We start from the raw sequence: 18,843 nt of genomic DNA, 5'->3' as shown, positions 1-18,843 counted from the left end.
CTCACCCAGTGCCCAGGAGAAGAGAAAGGCAGGTAGAGTAGGGGAGGGTTTTTATCACAGTTCCACGTATATGGTAGAGGGTGCCCGGAGCCTCGCAGAGGCGGCTTTGCGAGGAGCACCGGGCGTGTACCAGGATGTGGGCTCTAGTTGTATGGGGAAAGGTGTTGGTTTAGATGCCTCGAATGCAACGTTCTTGTTGTTTCGTGATGATTTTGTGTGGAAGGGGATATGTTGTTCGCTCGAGGCGGTAGTGCTGTGTGATTTATTCGAAGGACAAGAGCGGACAGACATGCCACTGCTCGCCGAAGTCCTGGCTTCCCCGGTGTGTCAGCTCTCGGGCATGCTGGTGGGCAGCCTCGTTGTTGGGCACGTCGGTGTAGGCTGAAAGCGTGTTGCGACAGCGGAAGCGTGCCCGTGGTGAATGTTGTTGCGGTAAGGGAAAACGAACTGAAGGCACTTCGTGGTACAAATACAGGTCTCTAGGATCATGTCGTTACCTTTCGTAATTGGGAAATCGGATGGTTGACACAACGCAATATCGGCTCGCGGGTAATCGTTTGCAAAAAAGTTTCAGTTCCCCTTCGTAGCCTGATACGTGAACGTCTGGAAAGTTTGCTAGTTGTGTCGTTTCCCTCAATGCATAAGGTTTATTGTTCTAATACGGCTATTCGAAGTATTGAACAGTTTTTTACTCTGCATAAGTTGAGAAAGGGACATGATGGAAGATGAATAAGGCGCGCCAAAGGGGGAGGGAAAGAGGATAAGAAAATAAGAGGGGAAAGTAGGTAAATATGCGGGATGAGACAAAAAGAAAAGTGGGAACGTAACGAAACTGAAGACTAACCCGCCACGGTGGCTCAGTGGCTAAGGAGTTGTACTGCTGAGCCCAAGTTCGAGTCCCGGACGCGGCGCATACGTTTCAGATGGAGGCGAAAAGCAAAAACGCCCGTGAGTTATTAATTTCGACGCGCGTGAAAGATCCACACGTGGCCAAAATTAATCCGGGAGCCTCCAATAGGGCACGCCTCGTAACCTGTGTAGTTTAGGCGCGTTAAACACCATGATCAATGCAAACTTAAGACTGAGCAACAAAAGCAGAAGACCTTTCTAGTATTAGTTATCCCATTCATCAACCCGGAAGACCCCTTTCGCTGAGCACGCTCCCAAAAAACGTCTTTCGTTTCCGTGCACATCGACATCGTATAACGAGAAGCCACCTTAGTCACGGGAGAAGGAAATTTTAAACGATATTCTTCAAGGTGGTCCTTCACTACCGGAGACCACATTCTTCAATTGTGCTGCCACTCCATTCAAAAGATGGAACGCGCCAATCCTCACCCTAAGATCGATGTGCATAACCGCGGCACCTCTCCCCTTTCCGCCGCCGTCGTTCCGACACGTGACCTATACGGTGCGAACATAGGAGTAAAGCGAAATAGGAAAATGAACAAAGCTACGACCTTCTCCGGGATGGCGGCCATTTGCTTGCCAGGACGGCCGTAAAGCCGATCGACCAAACGCATTGCGTGCTCTCGCGATGATGTAACTCCTGTCCGCGCGCCTGTCTTCCGCCCAGAGCGCAGATGGAGGCGTTGCCTCCCGCCTGCAACTCGGAGCGCAGCCTTTGAGCGGAAACAGAGATCACCAAGGCGGGATGTGGCCCGGTGCCCGAGGAATGCTAATTGCCTCCAGTAATGTTCGCAAACAAACTCTTGCGTTCCCTATGTGTTCCGAATAGAAGCCGTGCGCAGGAAACAGGCGTCCCTATAGGCGATGTGTACGGTTGCGTCGCCACTTTCTTTACCTGTTGGCGTGTGGTCAAGATGTGAGTATCGCCCTTTCTGCGCTCCTTATACTATGTTTGCTTACGCGTCTTAATGTGAAAATCACCTGTGGTAATCGTCTGATAATGGGCTGAAGCCGAGCTAAGTCACGCGAAGTTCTGACTTCCTTTTGTCGAGTATGTATTGCGCGTGGACGTGATAGAGTGCTTGCGCAAGTGCCGTAGACCATATAAAGCTGAGCGAGTCATGACATTTGAATCCTGCGTGTGTAGGCTGGGTGGGACAAATATTTCGGCAGCTTCAACTCAAGTTCTTTACATACTTCGCAGTGTTGTCTGCTGCGTTTGAATTCATGCTTTATTCTATTTGTTATGTCTTAAAGCAAATATTGGTGCAGCCTGACAGGTTTTTGCATCGATCTTTTCACGTCGCCTCTTTTCTGCGAGGTTGTTTTCAGTGCACGTTGCAAAAGTATTTCTGCAATAACCACAGAGTTTCATACAATTATAACTAGAGAGGAATCTGGCGCTAGTGCCAAGGCGGGCTCCGATACGGCGCTTACGCTTCGATTATTGCATGAAACTCTATGGCCATACCAACAATAACGCGAAGTATAAGTTGTGGGGATAGTTTCGAAGTCCGTGCGCCCCGTTCGGCAGCTCTCACCACGCCCTTCTCGCCCGTGAACGGTCAACCGGCCGCAGGAACTTGGTGGTCTCGTCCCCCGGATGATGGCGCGGGAATGTCACACGCAAGTCACTGCCGAACCAAAACAAGACTATTTAGTATCGGAGATCAATCAGAACATCAATGGGAAAAAAAGAAGTTTTTTAGCAACAACAGCTGCAAGTATTCAGTTGGTGAATAAACTACAAGCACTTGAGGAATTAAGACCAGTTTTCATGCAAATTTCGATTAAATTAAACCACCCAGTTGATTGGTTTTTACAAAACAAATAAAAAACGGGCGAGAAGCGATGTCGAATACCGACGAGACAAAATTAAAAAAAACATAAGAGGTCGGCTTGAGCGGCGCCCAGCACAACAAAAAAAAAAGAAAAAACACTCTCTTTCGAGCTGTGTGGTCGAGCGGGGCTAAGATCTACTTTCGTATTTACTTCGTATCTTAAGTAGATCTTCGTATCTAACATCTACTTAAACCACACAGCTGAGGTTAACCCTGCGCGAAACTGCGTTTAGCTGGGAAAAAAAGGAAAATAAAGTAAATGCGGCATGCTTCAGCTGCCATAATCAGCGACGCTGCCCAGGCGAAGACAGCGTGACTCTACCTGCTATGCCTCCACGTTTGGTGGATTGGGTAGTAGCTGGAATTGCGCCGTTTGAATTTGTTCTACTCGCCCACGCTTCCTAGTTACATTGCACCAAGTACACCTGAGGCACTGTAGGCCAGCGAATGCTACGAAGACCACATCGGTCTGGTTCAGCGGGCACGCAAGGCAGCAGAGGCCGTTGGATCCCTGGACCAAGAGTGCCACCCCTGCTGAACCCCGTCGGGAGCTGCAGCACACGGCATAAGAATTTGGTGCAGTGCCGCTCAACCACGCAGAAGAAAACACCTCTAAATAGGCGTTTTTCCGGCCCAGTCCTGTCGACGTAAGCTGTAGCTCGTAAAAATTAACTCATGCTAGTCACATCACGTAGATTTGTTCTATCAAACGAGACCAACGATTCCTCAAGTCAGGTGTCTTTCCGCGATTTATTGTACGCTTCCCATCCCAAGCTACCCCCCGGATGATTCTCTTCTAATTTTTCCGTTTTGTTCTAACTAAACATGTTGATAAAGTTTAAGAAAGTAACGAATAACAATTTTTACACCCATGCACACAGATTCTTGTTTTAGGGCACTAGGAGCTTCGTTTTTTCATCGCGGAAAAAAATGCTCGCAAATATAGTTTACATCACTTTAAAACGTGAGATTTAGGTATTGGGTGGTTGAGTAAGAACCTACGTAGACTGTTTTTAACGTATTATTTATGTTTGCTTGCCCAGGTAAGTAATTTGTGAAAAATAAATGGCGCATATCTCCATGTTGCGTAACATTAATTGAGGTTCCTCGGCTGTGCGCCTCCCCCGCATCTCTTGCATAAAGAGAACGACATGAGTACTTGAATCCCCGGAACTGCCACGTGTTCAAGGAAAGAGAATACAGTACTCAGACTAATCCCCTCAATTCAGCGCCCATAAATGACAGTTGCGAATGATTTCGAAGAACACACGTACCGCCATTGAGCATCACTTTTGGGCCTTTCCGGGATTCTCACTAGTTGACTCATGTTTCCTTAAATTATCTGGGAAACCCGGCCAGCGGGGACGTAGCGACTCGCACCAACTCACGATGGGGACTGTGAGCTGGGGAACACGTAATGCACGGAGTAGGAGCTTTAACGAAGTCAGAGAGGTGGGGAACGGCGGTGTAGCCATCGAGCATTGACAAGGCGAGGAAGGTTTTTTTCGGTTTTACGTTTGGCTCTTACGTGCGGAATGCAAAAAAAATTGAACTAGAAAACTAGGCGTATGCAAACAGATGTACAGACGGTAAAACGCTTGTCTGTAACACAGATTTCGTACTTTCAGCCTTTTCAAGAAAACTACTGCAGCGTTCTGAAGTCCCAGCCCACCCCGTTCGTATGCAACATGTTTGCAAAGATCTTTCGGAAGTTTTCACATGTAACTAGTTAAAGTTCAAATCTCTGTTATAGACAATCGTTTTTCCTGCTGTACGATACCTTTTTACAAGCAAGACGAAAGGAAAGTATTTCCCTTTGTATGGAACGTTCGGTTACGAAACATGCCTTTTGCTTGCAATAAAAAGAATAATAATAATAAACATAATACTATTCGACGTATTCAAAGTTCTCCAGAAACATGCATGTAGCTTTTTCAACTAAGCCCTCAAGGGGCTTCTAAAGGGAACCCCGGGGCGACTTACATAACGTACAAACGTTCCATTAAAACGTTATTGTGAAGTAAAGTGATAACAAATGAAAACTGCTATAACTATGAATTATTGAAGCATACAAATACAATACATTTTTTTTTTTTCACTTTTACGACGTTTTTGAATTCCTGAAAATCGGGCTACTCGAATTTTCAAATGGTACTGTGCAAGGCGTAATTGTTCCCGCAAAATGAAAAATTGCAATGGTACTCCCATATTATAATTCTTGTAACTGCACTTTAATCCAAAATTACCATCCAAATTCTACTCCACCTTTCTCGGCCAAAACCCTTTAAAAACATATTTTCAACCGTGAAAAGTTATTTTACACAGACATAGTTGCCTTTCTTTACGTATGACTTCGTTTAAAACGAAGGTACTCAGGTCCTCCTTGAAGATTTAAGGGATGTCTTGTATGAATGACTTGATAAGAACAGGCTTTCCTGCGCTCTTTTCCTACAATTTGCTAAAGCGGCTGACACTGTCAGCCGCAGTATAATTTTTCTCGACAAGTTTTACAAATATGTCTTCCAGAATTCATAAATTTCTTGATAGCTTTCTTCCTGGTCGCTCTCTTCTGATTCTCAGTAGGAAGGGTCCACAGTTCTGATGCCCCGCTAATAGCTGGCATCCCGCAAGGCTCAATCCTTTCTCTATTGCGTTTTAGTCTTTATGGTTATGACCAGAGCTTTTCGATGTAGGCAGTTGCGAAACTCTGCCTCAAAAAACGCCCCGCACCTGGACACCCCCTGCTTTGGATCGTGCGTACCGTGGCGCCACTGCGGCCGCCGCATGCACTATCCAAAATACAAACAAATTATTCAAACTGACAATTTAACGTTAAATTTTGTTTTAAAGTGCATAATTCTTTATTTTTGTGGTTTCGTAAGTTATTAATTGCTATCTTAACTCCGTTTTTTAGGTTACGACTGTTTCTGTGCGGGCTCTTGGGCACAACATCTGAAGTACTAAATTTGCAGTTATCGTTTGGCCTACAGCTCATTGTATGCCAAAACTAATCTAGTAGCCGATCAAGCGGCTCTAAATATTCAGTTTCAGCTGGCATAAAGCTGTCGAAGCGACTTATTTATTTTTTTGCCGCCAGAAGACCGAAGAGGCCGCGCAGCAGACGACAGTGCGCAAGCGACGGTTGACCCCATGGTGGCATTTTTTTTTTACTACTTTTGCTCCGTATGTATATAAAACACTTGCATAGTTGAACACATTGGGCTCCTTTGGCATAACAAATTTACGTAAGCACTCAAATACCATTTTTCGCCCAGGTCGTCGAGCGGCGAAGCAAGTTGTATAGTTTATTTTGTCAAAAGATGGCGCCACTGTAAAACAAGATCCAATGCAGTGGACATATCTTAGGGCCACTTTTTGATACATGGGGCCTATGGGGAGTTTCGAAACTCCTATATCAAGTAACTCTGGTTATGACATGCACAATGCTTCAGTTAATTGCAAACGTTTTCGACACTTCAATTCGCAGACGACACAGCTCTTTCAGCTACATGCATTACTTCTCCAAGGTTCTGAAAATCCTCCAAAATGATACATTAAAAAATTTGACTTGTTGAATTCTAATTCGTTATAATTAGGCCAGAGAAATTCAAATTACTTTACTTGAAGTTCAGTTGTAAACGTTCAGCTATGCGTCGACAATGGCTATCTAAGGCCAAGGAAATATAACTGTCCATAAAGTGCCCTTAATTTCGCTCAATACATTCTTGCCGGTAATTACGCACCATTTAGCAATATCGGGAAAAGAGAAGAGACACGCGAGGGAGTTCATGGTGTCGAACACGGACTTTTGAATTGGTAAACCTCCAGCCGCAGTGACAGGAAAAATGCGTAGGTACGCATACAGCTTGGAGGCCATTCTACAGCCGTTCGCACTGGTAAATGTGTGTGTTTCGAAAAGATTTTTATGCTTATATTTTTCCTTCAAAGCAACGAAAGGATTAGGTGCTTTCATTGCTAGGCCAAGTAAAATTGTCATCATCTTCGGAATCACGTAACAACAATTTAGACCTAGCAGCTTGCGACGCCTACCATTTGACGGCGTTAAATCTCATTTTGAAGTTCTTTGATGTCTGTGGACGAAATCAAGTCAGCACATACTTCAATGCAGCACCACCTCTGCACATAAACTTCAACGTAATTATTCGCCTGCTAAGGTGGTGGCTAAGCCCCTTAGGGGCTCGGGCTGTCGGCGTCTCATGTCGCCGACATCTCATGTCGCCGTATTATCATGTAGTCATGGTACTAAAACACCGGGATGCTTGTTTTCCAACGCCTCGCGCAAGAACGTTTTACATCCGTGGGCAAAAACGCGTACTAAAAAAACACACCGGGACACTCGCTTTACAACGCCTGACGCTAGAACGCTTTGTGCTTTAAAGACACGAGACTTACAGCAAAGATGTATACCTCTACCCAAACGGTTTTATCTCCGCGGGCAAAAGCGCCGAGGCGCCCAGAATGCACTTATACACTGCGTGCTTCGCCTTCCCCAGGTTTCACTTTGGTGGAGATGCCCCGGGATTTTTGTTAACAACGTATTTCCAACTACAGCGGATTATGCTTTAATCTTGAAAGTAGCGTCGTCAGCCTCAATTTTACTTGCTAACTATCCCTTCCACTTCGCAACTATTGTCTCAGCAGTAAACTGAGAGGCCCGTACTCTCGTCGAAGTTGGCTTTGGTCACGTCCTGTTTGCGCCCTGCACGTGGTTCCTTCCACGGCAACGCTATTTTATGCTTGCAAAAACACCTTTATTCCCTTGGCTGGCGCATTCCTGTGCGAGGCACCCCAGGTACATCGCGAGGTTCTTGACTATCACTGTGGTCAGCGTAAATCCCTGAAGGGTGCCGGAAACCTTAGCAGGTGGAACCGCACTTCAATCATCCCTGCGTGGAACGCCGCCAGGTCACCCGCGTGTTAAACGTATGCACGACGCCGTGACGCAAGGCCTTCAACCGCGGCACGGACCTTCACCGGCGGCGGTTCGCGTAGACCCCCTCCTTTCTAATTGGCGGTTGCGTACGTGCATGACTTGCTTGTCTCGTCGAAGATCCGGACTCGCGGCCCTTCGGTATTAACAACGGAAAGTGCGTTGGGCACAGGCACCATACGTCTACGTATAGTCCCAGGCAGCACGTAATATAGACACGCACAATCGGGCAACTAATATGTCTTGACAAGCAACCGAGGCTTAATTGGGAAAGCCTATTAGCACTCGCATTTCATTAGCGTTTGCGTGCGGAAAGCGAAGCAGAGCCGCAAACAGCTTTATTTAATGAACGAAGTGGTTCGACCCTTCGTCCCTGCTGGTCATGCAGGTTTCTGGCCGTAAATCAGAGATGAGACCATGAGTTCCAAGTGCGGGCTTGCCGACCGTGAGAGGCGCGCGCCGTCCGTGGTCTCAACTTAATGTATTAGTAGTGAACCTGAAAAATTACATGGCTGTACATACATACACACACACAAACACACACACACACACACACACACACACACACACAGATATATATATATATATATATATATATATATATATATATATATATATATATATATATATATATAGTAAGGAAATGAGGGGCTCGTTGAGGAATACAGAAAGATAGGTCAGCAGTCTACAACGCCAAAGGAGGCATAGGGGTGTGGTTAGGCTCTTTTCTTTATCAGTAGCTACGGTTAATTAAGTAAACTTTTTTTTTAATTGTACAGAAGAAAGAAACAAAGAAAAACACGCGCCCAGAGTGGGGACCGAACCCACGCCTTTCGATTACATGTCGAATGCCTTACCAATTCGGCTATCTGGGCGACTGTGTTCTCCTCTGTTCTCAATCGAAAGGCGTGGGTTCGGTCCCCACTCTGGGCGCGTGTTTTTATTTGTTTCTTTCTTCTGTATATTAAAAAAAAAGTTTACTTAATTAACCGTAGCTACTGATAAAGAAAAGAGCCTAACCACACCCCTATGCCTCCTTTGGCGTTGTAGACTGCTGACCTATCTTTCTGTATATATATATATATATATATATATATATATATATATATATATATATATATATATATATATATATATATATATATATATATATATATATATATATATATATATATATATATATATATATATATATATATATATATATATATATATATATATATATATATATATATATATATATATATATATATATATATATATATATATATATATATATATATATATATATATATATATATATATATATACACGGTCGAGGAGAAAAAGTTTCCAATGGTCCAGAAGAAATATCAAAAAGTAAAGTCCGACGCACGTGTTAAAAACAAAACCACAAAGGTTTGCTGACGTTTCAACTGGAGGACCAGTCTTCATCGGACTTACTCGGATGAAGTCTGGTCCACCAGTAGAAACGTCAGTAAACCTGATTGGTTTCGGTTTTTGAGACGTGCACGATGCTTGCAAGGCTTCATAATTTAACTAACGCTTCCCGCGTCCCAGTGACAGCGATGTCAGGTAAGAAGTTCATTGGAATTAAATTATGCGCTTATGATTGAAATGATTCGAATAATATTCCAAACAATACTCATAGCGGGGAACAATACCAGGAATACCGCAAATTAATCGGCAGTGCTCGGACATCGTACGCATAGAAAATAGAAATGACGCATGCATATTGTGCCGACAAAGTTTCACCGCTGTTCAGTTGCTATTTATCGTTTACAAATGCGTAATATTCCCGAAACAAGTTTGAAGTAATGATAAAAAAAGTAAACTCAACGTGAAACAAGGACGCTGGAGCAATCTTTAGAATGGTTGCACCAGGGTTTCGAAGCATATATACTCACTGAAATAGTGCAACTCATAGTCTGTCCCGTTTCAAATTAAGTGAGTCTAAAAGCGTAATCCGCAGTGCTTTATATCCGTGACAGCACTTGCGAGTTACAGTGTTCGGTATAAGCATGCACAGAGTGCGGCATTGTTCGCGCGAAAGAAAATGTCGTTTACAAGACGTCGCAAAAGGCATTTCAAATGTATTACAGGTGCAGCTTTCTGGCTCATCACCGCTTTTTCGGTAGCGGTTACTCTGTAGTTATTCAGCGGAATCCGAAATATTTTCTCACAGCTTATGTTCGGGCGAAAGCGTGCTTTGAGCGGAGTTTCAAGTTTAGAACATTGTGCGACCAGGATCCACAGACATAAAAACTACCCCATTGAATTGTACGGGGACTAAATTTTGACAAGAAATTGCACAAAAATATGTAGTCCTGGAAAGTATTTTTAGAATGTTCGTGTACAAGTCGATTCCTTTATATGTGCGCAATGTAGCTTTCCTGCAATGATTTTGCTAGGTCTCTGAAAGATCGCCATTTTGAGCGAGAAATCTGGGGATGCTCTTCACCAAATTTTTCGTCCTCACGGAATATCTTTGGCAGAAAGCAGAAGTTCAGCTTCCCAAGCAATGGAATCCTGACACTTGCCGCAAAGGCCTGCGCCCATATATCAATCTTTATAGCCCCAAGGCCGCCGACTTTCGTAGCGCTATTTCTCGATAAATGGCTTGTTAGACCTGAACTGCTCCTGAATTCCGGCTGTTCAAGTTTCAAAAGGGGCGGCAACAGACCCTCACAAGGCCACGTGGTGAGCGCATGACCATTTCTAGAAATTCTCGTGCGGCACAATTACGACCGCCCAAATATAAACCGCAGGCAGTGCCTTTGGTGAACTAAACGTGGTTTTTAAAATCCAATGGGTATTTTTATTCACCGGGTACTTAGGCATTGCTTTAAACTTATGCATTGCTTGTTCTGTGCGCGTACTGCAAAAGTTGTTAGCTTGTTGTATAAACCTCCTGTTCATAGACACTGTCGTATAAGAGGCATTTTTTTCACCTCAATACTCCCCATGAGCTGGCAAAGGCTCCAAAAAAGAAAAAAATGCCGCGCACAAAAACCTACGTCAAAGTATAACTTCCAAAATTTTTCCGCATTATCTTTCTCCACCGAAAAAAAAAAAGCTGATACGACTTCATCCTAGACTATGCAGTGTGAAAGCTTAAGGTATACTTATGCGGGCAGGATAGAAGAATACCAGAAGTCAATAAACATCGCACATCTTTTCTCCAATTTTATAAGTTATCCGAGATAAAGGAGACCCCGGACGTTGTGACTTCTTTTGTGACCTTTTGGCTGTCCTTCCGTCATCCATAGACATTCCGAAAGTACGTCACGCTGTCCCGGCTTGACGCGAACGTAACGTCACCAAGCACGTCAGCCCCAACTTACGTCGTAATGGCTGCTCTGTCCTCCGTGCGCACAGCGTAGCCCTGGAGCTCTGCAACGTCTACAGCGTTTCCCGAACGCCCAAGCCCCATACCCCTGACCTCTCAAAAGGACATTGAGGAGTACGAAACCTTCACCAGCACGTACCATTACGCGGCGTCATTGACGTCCACCAAATGCTGCGTTGGGAATCGGGCAATAAACGAATAGCTCGGTCTCTCGAACAACGGGCCATTCGTACCCCGTCTAGGCAGGGTCGCGAAAGTTTGTTCGCCCCAATAGCATTATGCGCGACCGGTTCCAAATGGCCGCTCCTGGCGCGTCGTGAGGGGCACGTCCTTAGCTGCTATGCAGACCGTGAAACGACCCCCGCCGCGGTATGCATAGAAAGAGCGCATCAGAAGCTGCTTCCGTTCGCCCGGGTCTTTGGCCCTTCCCATTGATGCAACGATGCAGCAACCCTCCTATAGACCTTTACGACCGGACAGTTGAAAAGCTTGCGCGCAGGTCAAAATTACTATCAGTTGCAATAACTTGCTCGGGGCAAACAAAAGCACGAGTTTGTTTAAGACAAGTGCATTTACGGTGCTAACATACTTTGTTTCTTTCCCAGCCCAGTGTTGCATCAACAGCGCGGAACCAGTGAGCAGTGGAGGAAGTTTCGTTATGCGCCGAGCACCGCAAAGTGCGTTTCGCACCATAGAATGGGTTCCGCTTTCTTGAATCGCGAAGAGATGTGGCGGCTTTCTACGCGTGGCCTGTGCCACGGACCACCGTAAGATGATCTGTGAGAACTGCTCCCATGGGGAAGCGTTACGCTCCGTCTTCACATGCTGTGAACAAAACACAATGCCAAGTTCTTGAATGGAAACATTGCCATGCGTTACATGATAGCACGCTGGGCATCGAGGTGGTGTTTACAGCCGAATCGCTGCGAGAAAACGTCGAGCGTGACGTGGGGAGAACACGACGCCGGAGGGTCCGATGAAGCGTTCCCATCGTGGTGGTTTGTCTAGACTCTGGTGTGAAGTGATCTCTGCAGGAGTACCATAAGCTATCACGCCGCATGTCGAAACTTGCCGCGACAGTGACTCTCCGCCGAGGGCGCCTCACGTGCCGTGTAAGTGATTCCCACAGTACAAGTTCCCGTCAGACGACGAAGAAGACGATCCCATGACATAACGAAAACACTATCTGGCGGCAGTTTGTGGACGAGCGAGACCAACTACACCCCAGTGAAGAATCTGACAAGGACACGAGACTGGTCGTTGCGTACCGCATGCGTGAAAGCTGGTTTGATCGCGCACTGTAACCAACCAGCTGTCTCCAAAACTATGAGCACAGCATGACTTGTAATATTTCTTGTCGCCTTTATTAAAATCTTGATTACACCGAGCTGGAGGAGTAAAAAAGGGCTGCGTCACGCAAACGAGGTGCCATGGGGCTGCTCTTTATATTGTAATCTCCAGCCTCAAAAATCTTGCACCCTGACCAACAGAGATTCTCGGCTAGATCTTCACGCAGCGACTGCACGAAGGAGAAACGAGCAAGAATGGAACCTGTCTTACTGGCACACATTTTGTCCACTTCTACAATTCAATATAACGGCGAAATTAGTCTTGGTAAGTCACCCGTACTTAAACTACCACACAAAAAAATTAACGATTCCTAAATTAGCGCGTCGATCACCTGTCACCACTAGGTTATTCAAAAGGTATTTCTTAAAGTGGAACGTGCTTCCTTCCTAGGTAACCCTGCCGGGTAAAAGCGCCTTTGAGCCGGGGTGTCCCAGATTGCACATGTTCACTCCCTTCATTATCCTTCTTTCGTTATCATAGAACATTCTCAGAGGATAAGGGATTGCTTCTCACAAGCGAAGGGAAGCAGTTAATCGCGGTGGTGAGTCGCAACCCCTTAATGCATGTTATGTTTGCAACCACCCATCCAGTCCAGCGCGTTTCACGATCTGCATATTTTAAGGCGAAAGCATTAAATCTTCATGTTTCAAGGCGCACGCGCTGTGATTGATTATGATTGATTGTGGAGTTTAATGCGCCGACGCTACACAGGTGATGAGGCGAGCCGTAGTGGAGGGCTCCGGATTAATTTTGACCACCTGGGGATCCTTAACGTGCGCCGAAATCTCGAACACACGGGCGTTTTGGTTTTCGCCTCCATCAGAAAAGCGGCCGCCGCGGCCAGTCGCTTGCTGCCTCTCACAGCGCACGCGATGTGAGGGGCAGAAAATAGGTGGTCCAAAAAGAGTTGAAGTTGTGTGAGCCGGGGTCGTGTGCCAGGAAAGGGAAATTGCGGTGTGAAAGGAGGATGTTGAGAGGGCTCTGCGAAAGGGAGACGCAGCACGCATCGGGAAATTACGGAAATGGCGATGACTAAAGAGTGAAACGAGCTTCAAAATGTGCTGTCCAATTCTGACGTGACGCCCACCACCCGCATGAAGGTAAAAGTGAAGCCCCTCACATTAAACCAATTATTATCAGAGATTAAATATTTCAAGGGTACTGGATCCACGCTGCTAACACCCGTAGAGATCAAATCACTTCCAGCCGAGCAGTTATTATGTAGTTATTCTTGCACGTTGCAACGACTGATCGAACGTTTTCTCTCGCAGCCCAAAAATGGAACAATTGTCAATTGCAATTCACAATAGTCATTCAGCAGATATTTGAAAGAATTTAAAAAAATCAATATACGCTCAGCATTTTTATTCGTAAATCTTTTAGAGTAAGCATTACGAACCTCATAATTACCACGCCACAAGCCCAGCACCTAAATACTGTATGCAGATTTTGGGTACCAAGCAAAATATTTCCGCTCACAGTGAAGTACGGTGCCCTGCATGCAGATTCACGACAAAGGAAAGTCAACTTCACGAATCAGGACATAAGGGAGCCGAATGCAATTCGAAAAGATGTTCTGTACCAGTTGTAACACAAGCGATTCTACGTTGTTCGTAAATGCAACCGGCTGCGCTAAGATACACCCTCCAAGGGCATTCCTCAAGAAAGTGAACGTCAGCTCAAAAAGTTAAATAATAACATGTAACCCCGAAACCACATCTAAGGTGTGCAAGCATTGGAACTGAAAACTGGTGGTCTATAGACGTAGGAGTGCGGATATCATATATGTAAAAGATGCCTTGAACGTCAGAATGCCCTTTTGCAGGAGTTATATACCATTCCGAACCACTAAATCTGGGAACACACTACATTTGCCAATACTGCTGTGGAAAATAAACCATTAGGCACATTTGGGACAGGGCATTAATACATAAGTAATATCCTCAGTGTTCTTTTAATTAAATATAGATTGCTGCTCAATTTTTGCAACAGCAAATAAGAAATACGCGTTGAAAACAATATTTTGGCCCCAAAATAGAAAGAGAGAACCCCACGACTCTGGCATTTCAGGTTCAAGAGTAACGAAAGGTTCAAATGGATGCCGCGGGAGCAGTGGGACGCGCGAAAATTGAATTGACTGTAGCAGATCTCCGCCGTGCCTATTGTGGGAGGAGCGAACCGGGAGAAGAACCGCGTGACGGACGGGCAGGGGAGAGAAGAGGGGCATTTACGTGGCATGGGCGCCAGAAGACTATCGTCTTTCGACGACATTGGCAGCGACGTGAACAGAATAAACGCGGCCACTTTTTCAAATTTATTTATTTATTCATAAAGTTAGCCCGTGAGGGCCGATACAGGCTGAAAAAAAAAAACAACGCTGACAAAATAAGTAACACTTCAAAAACAGGCACTTCGAAAACACACACTGAAGAATAAAAAGCACAAATCGACATTCGGAAACATATAGTTCCTCACGCGCGAAATGCTCTTCAACAATACTCATAATAATGTCAAATATAGACCCTCCCGTTACGCGGAGACACAGTGCTGTCAACGTGAAAGACTATGAAAAAAAACACTTCAAGATACTCATCGAAAGTCACACGTTTAGAAGTGTACATTTACAGTATCTGTCAGCCCAGACCTTACCTAATTTTCAAGATGCACAGAGGTGTTCTAAAACAACTCGAGGCTCGCACTTGCAGTAAGAAGGAAAGTACAGTTAAATTCCGTCCGTTCTGGGGAACAGAGGGCTGGAAGGTGAACTTTAAAACTTGAGTTTCGATCGAAGAATCCTATGATTCTTCCTAAATAAAAATAGTTCCTAGTTAAAAATAAAACCAAGTAAAAAAAACACTTGTCTTGTAGCTCGTCACTGAGCATTTAATTGTTACGCCAGCTGTATTAGAATACATGCCTTAAGTGTTGCTGCACGGCTCACAAATGCCATCTTCGCATACAACAGAAAAGACAAACGACCCATTGGCAAAGTCTTTGTACAGATTTATTGTACACATTTTAGGCACAGGTACAAAAAAAACTGACTTCTTTCCAGCCTTACAAATTATAAGCGCGTTTATTCGAAACACTGCATTCATATAACCTTTCCGAAGGATTTGTAGGGAATACGAAACCACGGTGGTTACAATGTATCTTTCTGAGCAAAAAATTGAAAACCACGCGGCGGAATCATAGTTGTATGGAATAAAAATTTCAGAAGTTAACCAGTTAACAGAGCGATATTTGACTTTTTATATTCGTGATGATACTTAAAGCTCCCTTTACGATTGTCTATTAAAGGTCATCAGGCGCTGCGACCGACACGCGACCTAGGCGTAGCTGTAGATGGTGGACTTTCGCCGACGCACGGCCGCATAACCCAGCCAGGCGCACTGAGCTGTGTGGTGTAGTTTGGTCCACGTGCCGAAGGCACAGCAGCGAAATAAAAAAATAATGCTCTTTCACTTGGAGAATCCAAAGTGCATCGCTTTCCTTAAGAGACCTGGGCCTTCCCAGTAACCGCTGAAAACAGACAAAAGTGGAAATTAGACAAATTCATCTCAACGTATTTTATTTTAGACGAGATAAAACCAAAAACTAATTAATCATAAATGCAAAGCTCGGCTCTCTGTGTGGTCTGCATGGGTTACAACATAGGGTACGGCGTCAGCACTCGCGTTGATATTTCATCAGGTTTAGGTGCACTTTAAACTAGGAAATGCAGAGCTACGTTATATTGTGCTAACGATAGGTCAGGTTAGGAAAGTTAGATACGTTAGGATTGGTTAGGGCATGCACGGTCAGGTTAGGTTAACATGATACTGCAATGCCAAAAGCGGGCTTCAGAAGGCATTTTCAGTTATCTGTGACGCGTCAAGAACATGGAAAAGAAACGCCTCCCAGTCCCTAAGTTAAAATGGTTACGATCGAAATACTGCTGCTCTACGTCCATCAGATAACCAAGAAACTCGCTGCAGCTGTTTTTTTTTTTTTCTTTTGCGCGTTCTCCAAAGTCCCGGAAATCTTTATGGGACAGAATGACGTCACAGTGGTCGTTACACAAATATCTCTGCCTGCTGCGGTAAACAAATCGCGGAGTGCTGTTCTTTGCTGCCAGTGACTGTAGCTTTTGTAGTGATTCGAGGCATGAAGGAAAGCGATATGGCGTTAATCATCGCCGCAAGAAGACCCCTTTATATTTTCGGTTGATTAGAAAGAACTATAAGAGCGCTGATACAGTGAATCCATTGAACATTTCTAACACTAGTTACAGTAAGGTCACGCCAGTACCTGGATTTTTTCAAGTAAAAATCAGTTCATATACACTGCTGTTTTGCTAACATATACCTCACCTTTATGAACTATTTTGGTGTAGAAAGACGTTATTGCAACCTCAAAGAGGTAGCTTGGGTTTATTGTTCCTCGAAGGTGAACAAACAGCGCTTCAATCACGGATCAGAAGACGAAGGCGAAACTGTTGACGGCGCAGGCTTAACCCTCTAATAGCTATGGCTTTAACTTATAGACTCGTCACATAACTTTCAGCAAATTGCACTCATCTCTGCTTTCGAATCTGGCTCATAATGTGCATATTTGAGTATTCAATCTGATGCTGGAAGGAAAACGGGTTTGGCATAGTTCGCATGCACGACTTATTAACATTGGACAATTGCAGATGGTTATGAGACGCTGTTAATAATGAGGCGTTGCTTCCGCGCAGAGCAATACGGGATAGCGGGGAGTTACAAGAGGAGACAAATACCTTTATCCACACTTCCGGAATAAAATGGCAGACTTCAAATTTGGCCAGCGATTGCTTCGAGATAATGATACTATGCAGCTCAGCAAACGCATATCGCAATTTTTCCGCTAATATTTTTTCAGGTGACACCGAAACATTTTGAAACAAAGTGATATAAGTTTGACTGTAGCAAGAACGTCATCGCACGACTTACGGTCACAAAGGAAACGCCCCACCAGCCTTCAATCATGCTCCTTCTGAGGGCTAAAAACTAAGGTCATAAACGTTAAACTTCAATCTTTTCTCGGCCAAAATCAGAACACAACCGCTGTTCCAACTTTGCCGCCAAAACAAGACGACCTAGCAGCGTCGCTTCCGCAGGCACTCGCCAACGCTCCCGGACAATTTTGTTGTCACCTAGGTGAAACGGTTTTCGACATAGTTGGAATCAAAATTATTAATCCAAGGGAGCAAGGGAATAACGTAGAACAGGGACATGGCAGGAAATACAATTCCTGTGTCTGTCTTCACATTTTCTTTGGCCTCCCTTTCATTTTCCCTGACTGGCTTTTTTATTCAGTAACTGGCGTATAACCACAAAAATGAAACGCTTTCAAACGTCTAAACTACAGATTTTATGCTGCGAATACAAAAAGACGCGCAGAGTGTGATGCAGGGATAAACGCGACGGAGTACAATAACACGTGACAGGGTTTAATTTTCGGCACGAAGGAGAGTTCCTTGGCTTATGATAAGTCCGGGAAGGCACGTGGCCCATTAGTGGCTCCAGTTGAGCTTACCACGTTAATTACAAAGTCACGTCGCTCTAGGATTAGTCAGAACCAATCCTCATGCTCCTCGTGCAAATGCAATGTATACAGTATAAGCAACGACGGGATAATATAGTGGTCTCAGAGAGTCAATGTGAGAAACGCGAGAACAGCCCATCCAACACAATACGACCCGTGCACACAAAAATGTCATTTCTTATGACGTATCAGTGCATGCGCTCTCCAGCGTGCCCGTGGACATGTATGCAGGCCTCAATGTTTTCAGCGGATTCTGTCGTTCAATTTGGTTGTGAGTATGCATACACAAATATGCTTGCTCTAGCAATAGCAAGCGGGGCCATTTTCACACTTTGCTTCGTTCGAAAAATTCCGAACTCGAAAAATTGTCAAAATTATAAAATGGCAAAGCTGTTCATGGTGATCATCTCAATGTGCGCCAGGAGAGCGAATGAGATTTGTTTCGGGATAAATACTGCTTTAATTATACAGCAACTACGTCAGAGTCTCGGATTATACCGCTGAATTTTCTGTAACAGCTCCTGCAGGAGAGCGTTGTGTAATAAAACAAGTTGTTCACATTTAAGGTAATCTTTGGGTGTTTTATCTTCGCATACCCCACCTATAGGGCTAGTGGAGCACGTAGTAATCGGATCAATTCGTACTTCTTTTTATTAGCGAGGGTGATTTTGGCTACCTTGGGCTTCGCAGGACCTTCAACATCCTAAGCGACATAGCGACCGGTTAGAGCCGGATAGAGTTTCGGTGTCTCAAAGAGACGAACAGTGCGCAGTGGCTGAAGGGTCAGACCGGAGGCGCGTGCCGCATTTCCATCTCATTTTATGTAATAATTTTCCTTGTTCCAGATGACGGTAACGAAATAGGTACAGCCACTCTACCTACAGAAACTGTGT

General features: G+C 44.7%; 1 protein-coding gene across 1 annotated transcript in view; it reads right to left on the bottom strand.

The window, feature by feature from the left end:
* Positions 1 to 14,797: 14,797 nt before the first annotated feature.
* Positions 14,798 to 18,843, bottom strand: part of Sqor (Sulfide quinone oxidoreductase) — a 35,690-nt gene continuing 31,644 nt past the window's right edge. Inside the window, exon 10 of the mRNA XM_077707125.1 lies at positions 14,798 to 15,922. Within this exon, the coding sequence (XP_077563251.1) occupies positions 15,862 to 15,922 (61 nt within the window). The 3' untranslated portion in view covers positions 14,798 to 15,861. The remainder of the gene's footprint in view (positions 15,923 to 18,843) is intronic.

This window comes from Haemaphysalis longicornis, unplaced genomic scaffold (genome assembly GCF_048455015.1).
Source record: "Haemaphysalis longicornis isolate Haplotype H1 unplaced genomic scaffold, Haemaphysalis longicornis Haplotype H1 scaffold_4, whole genome shotgun sequence".
NCBI lineage: Eukaryota > Metazoa > Arthropoda > Arachnida > Ixodida > Ixodidae > Haemaphysalis > Haemaphysalis longicornis.
Note: the sequence above shows the minus strand (reverse complement) of the source record. Positions and strands in the feature narration are given on the sequence as shown.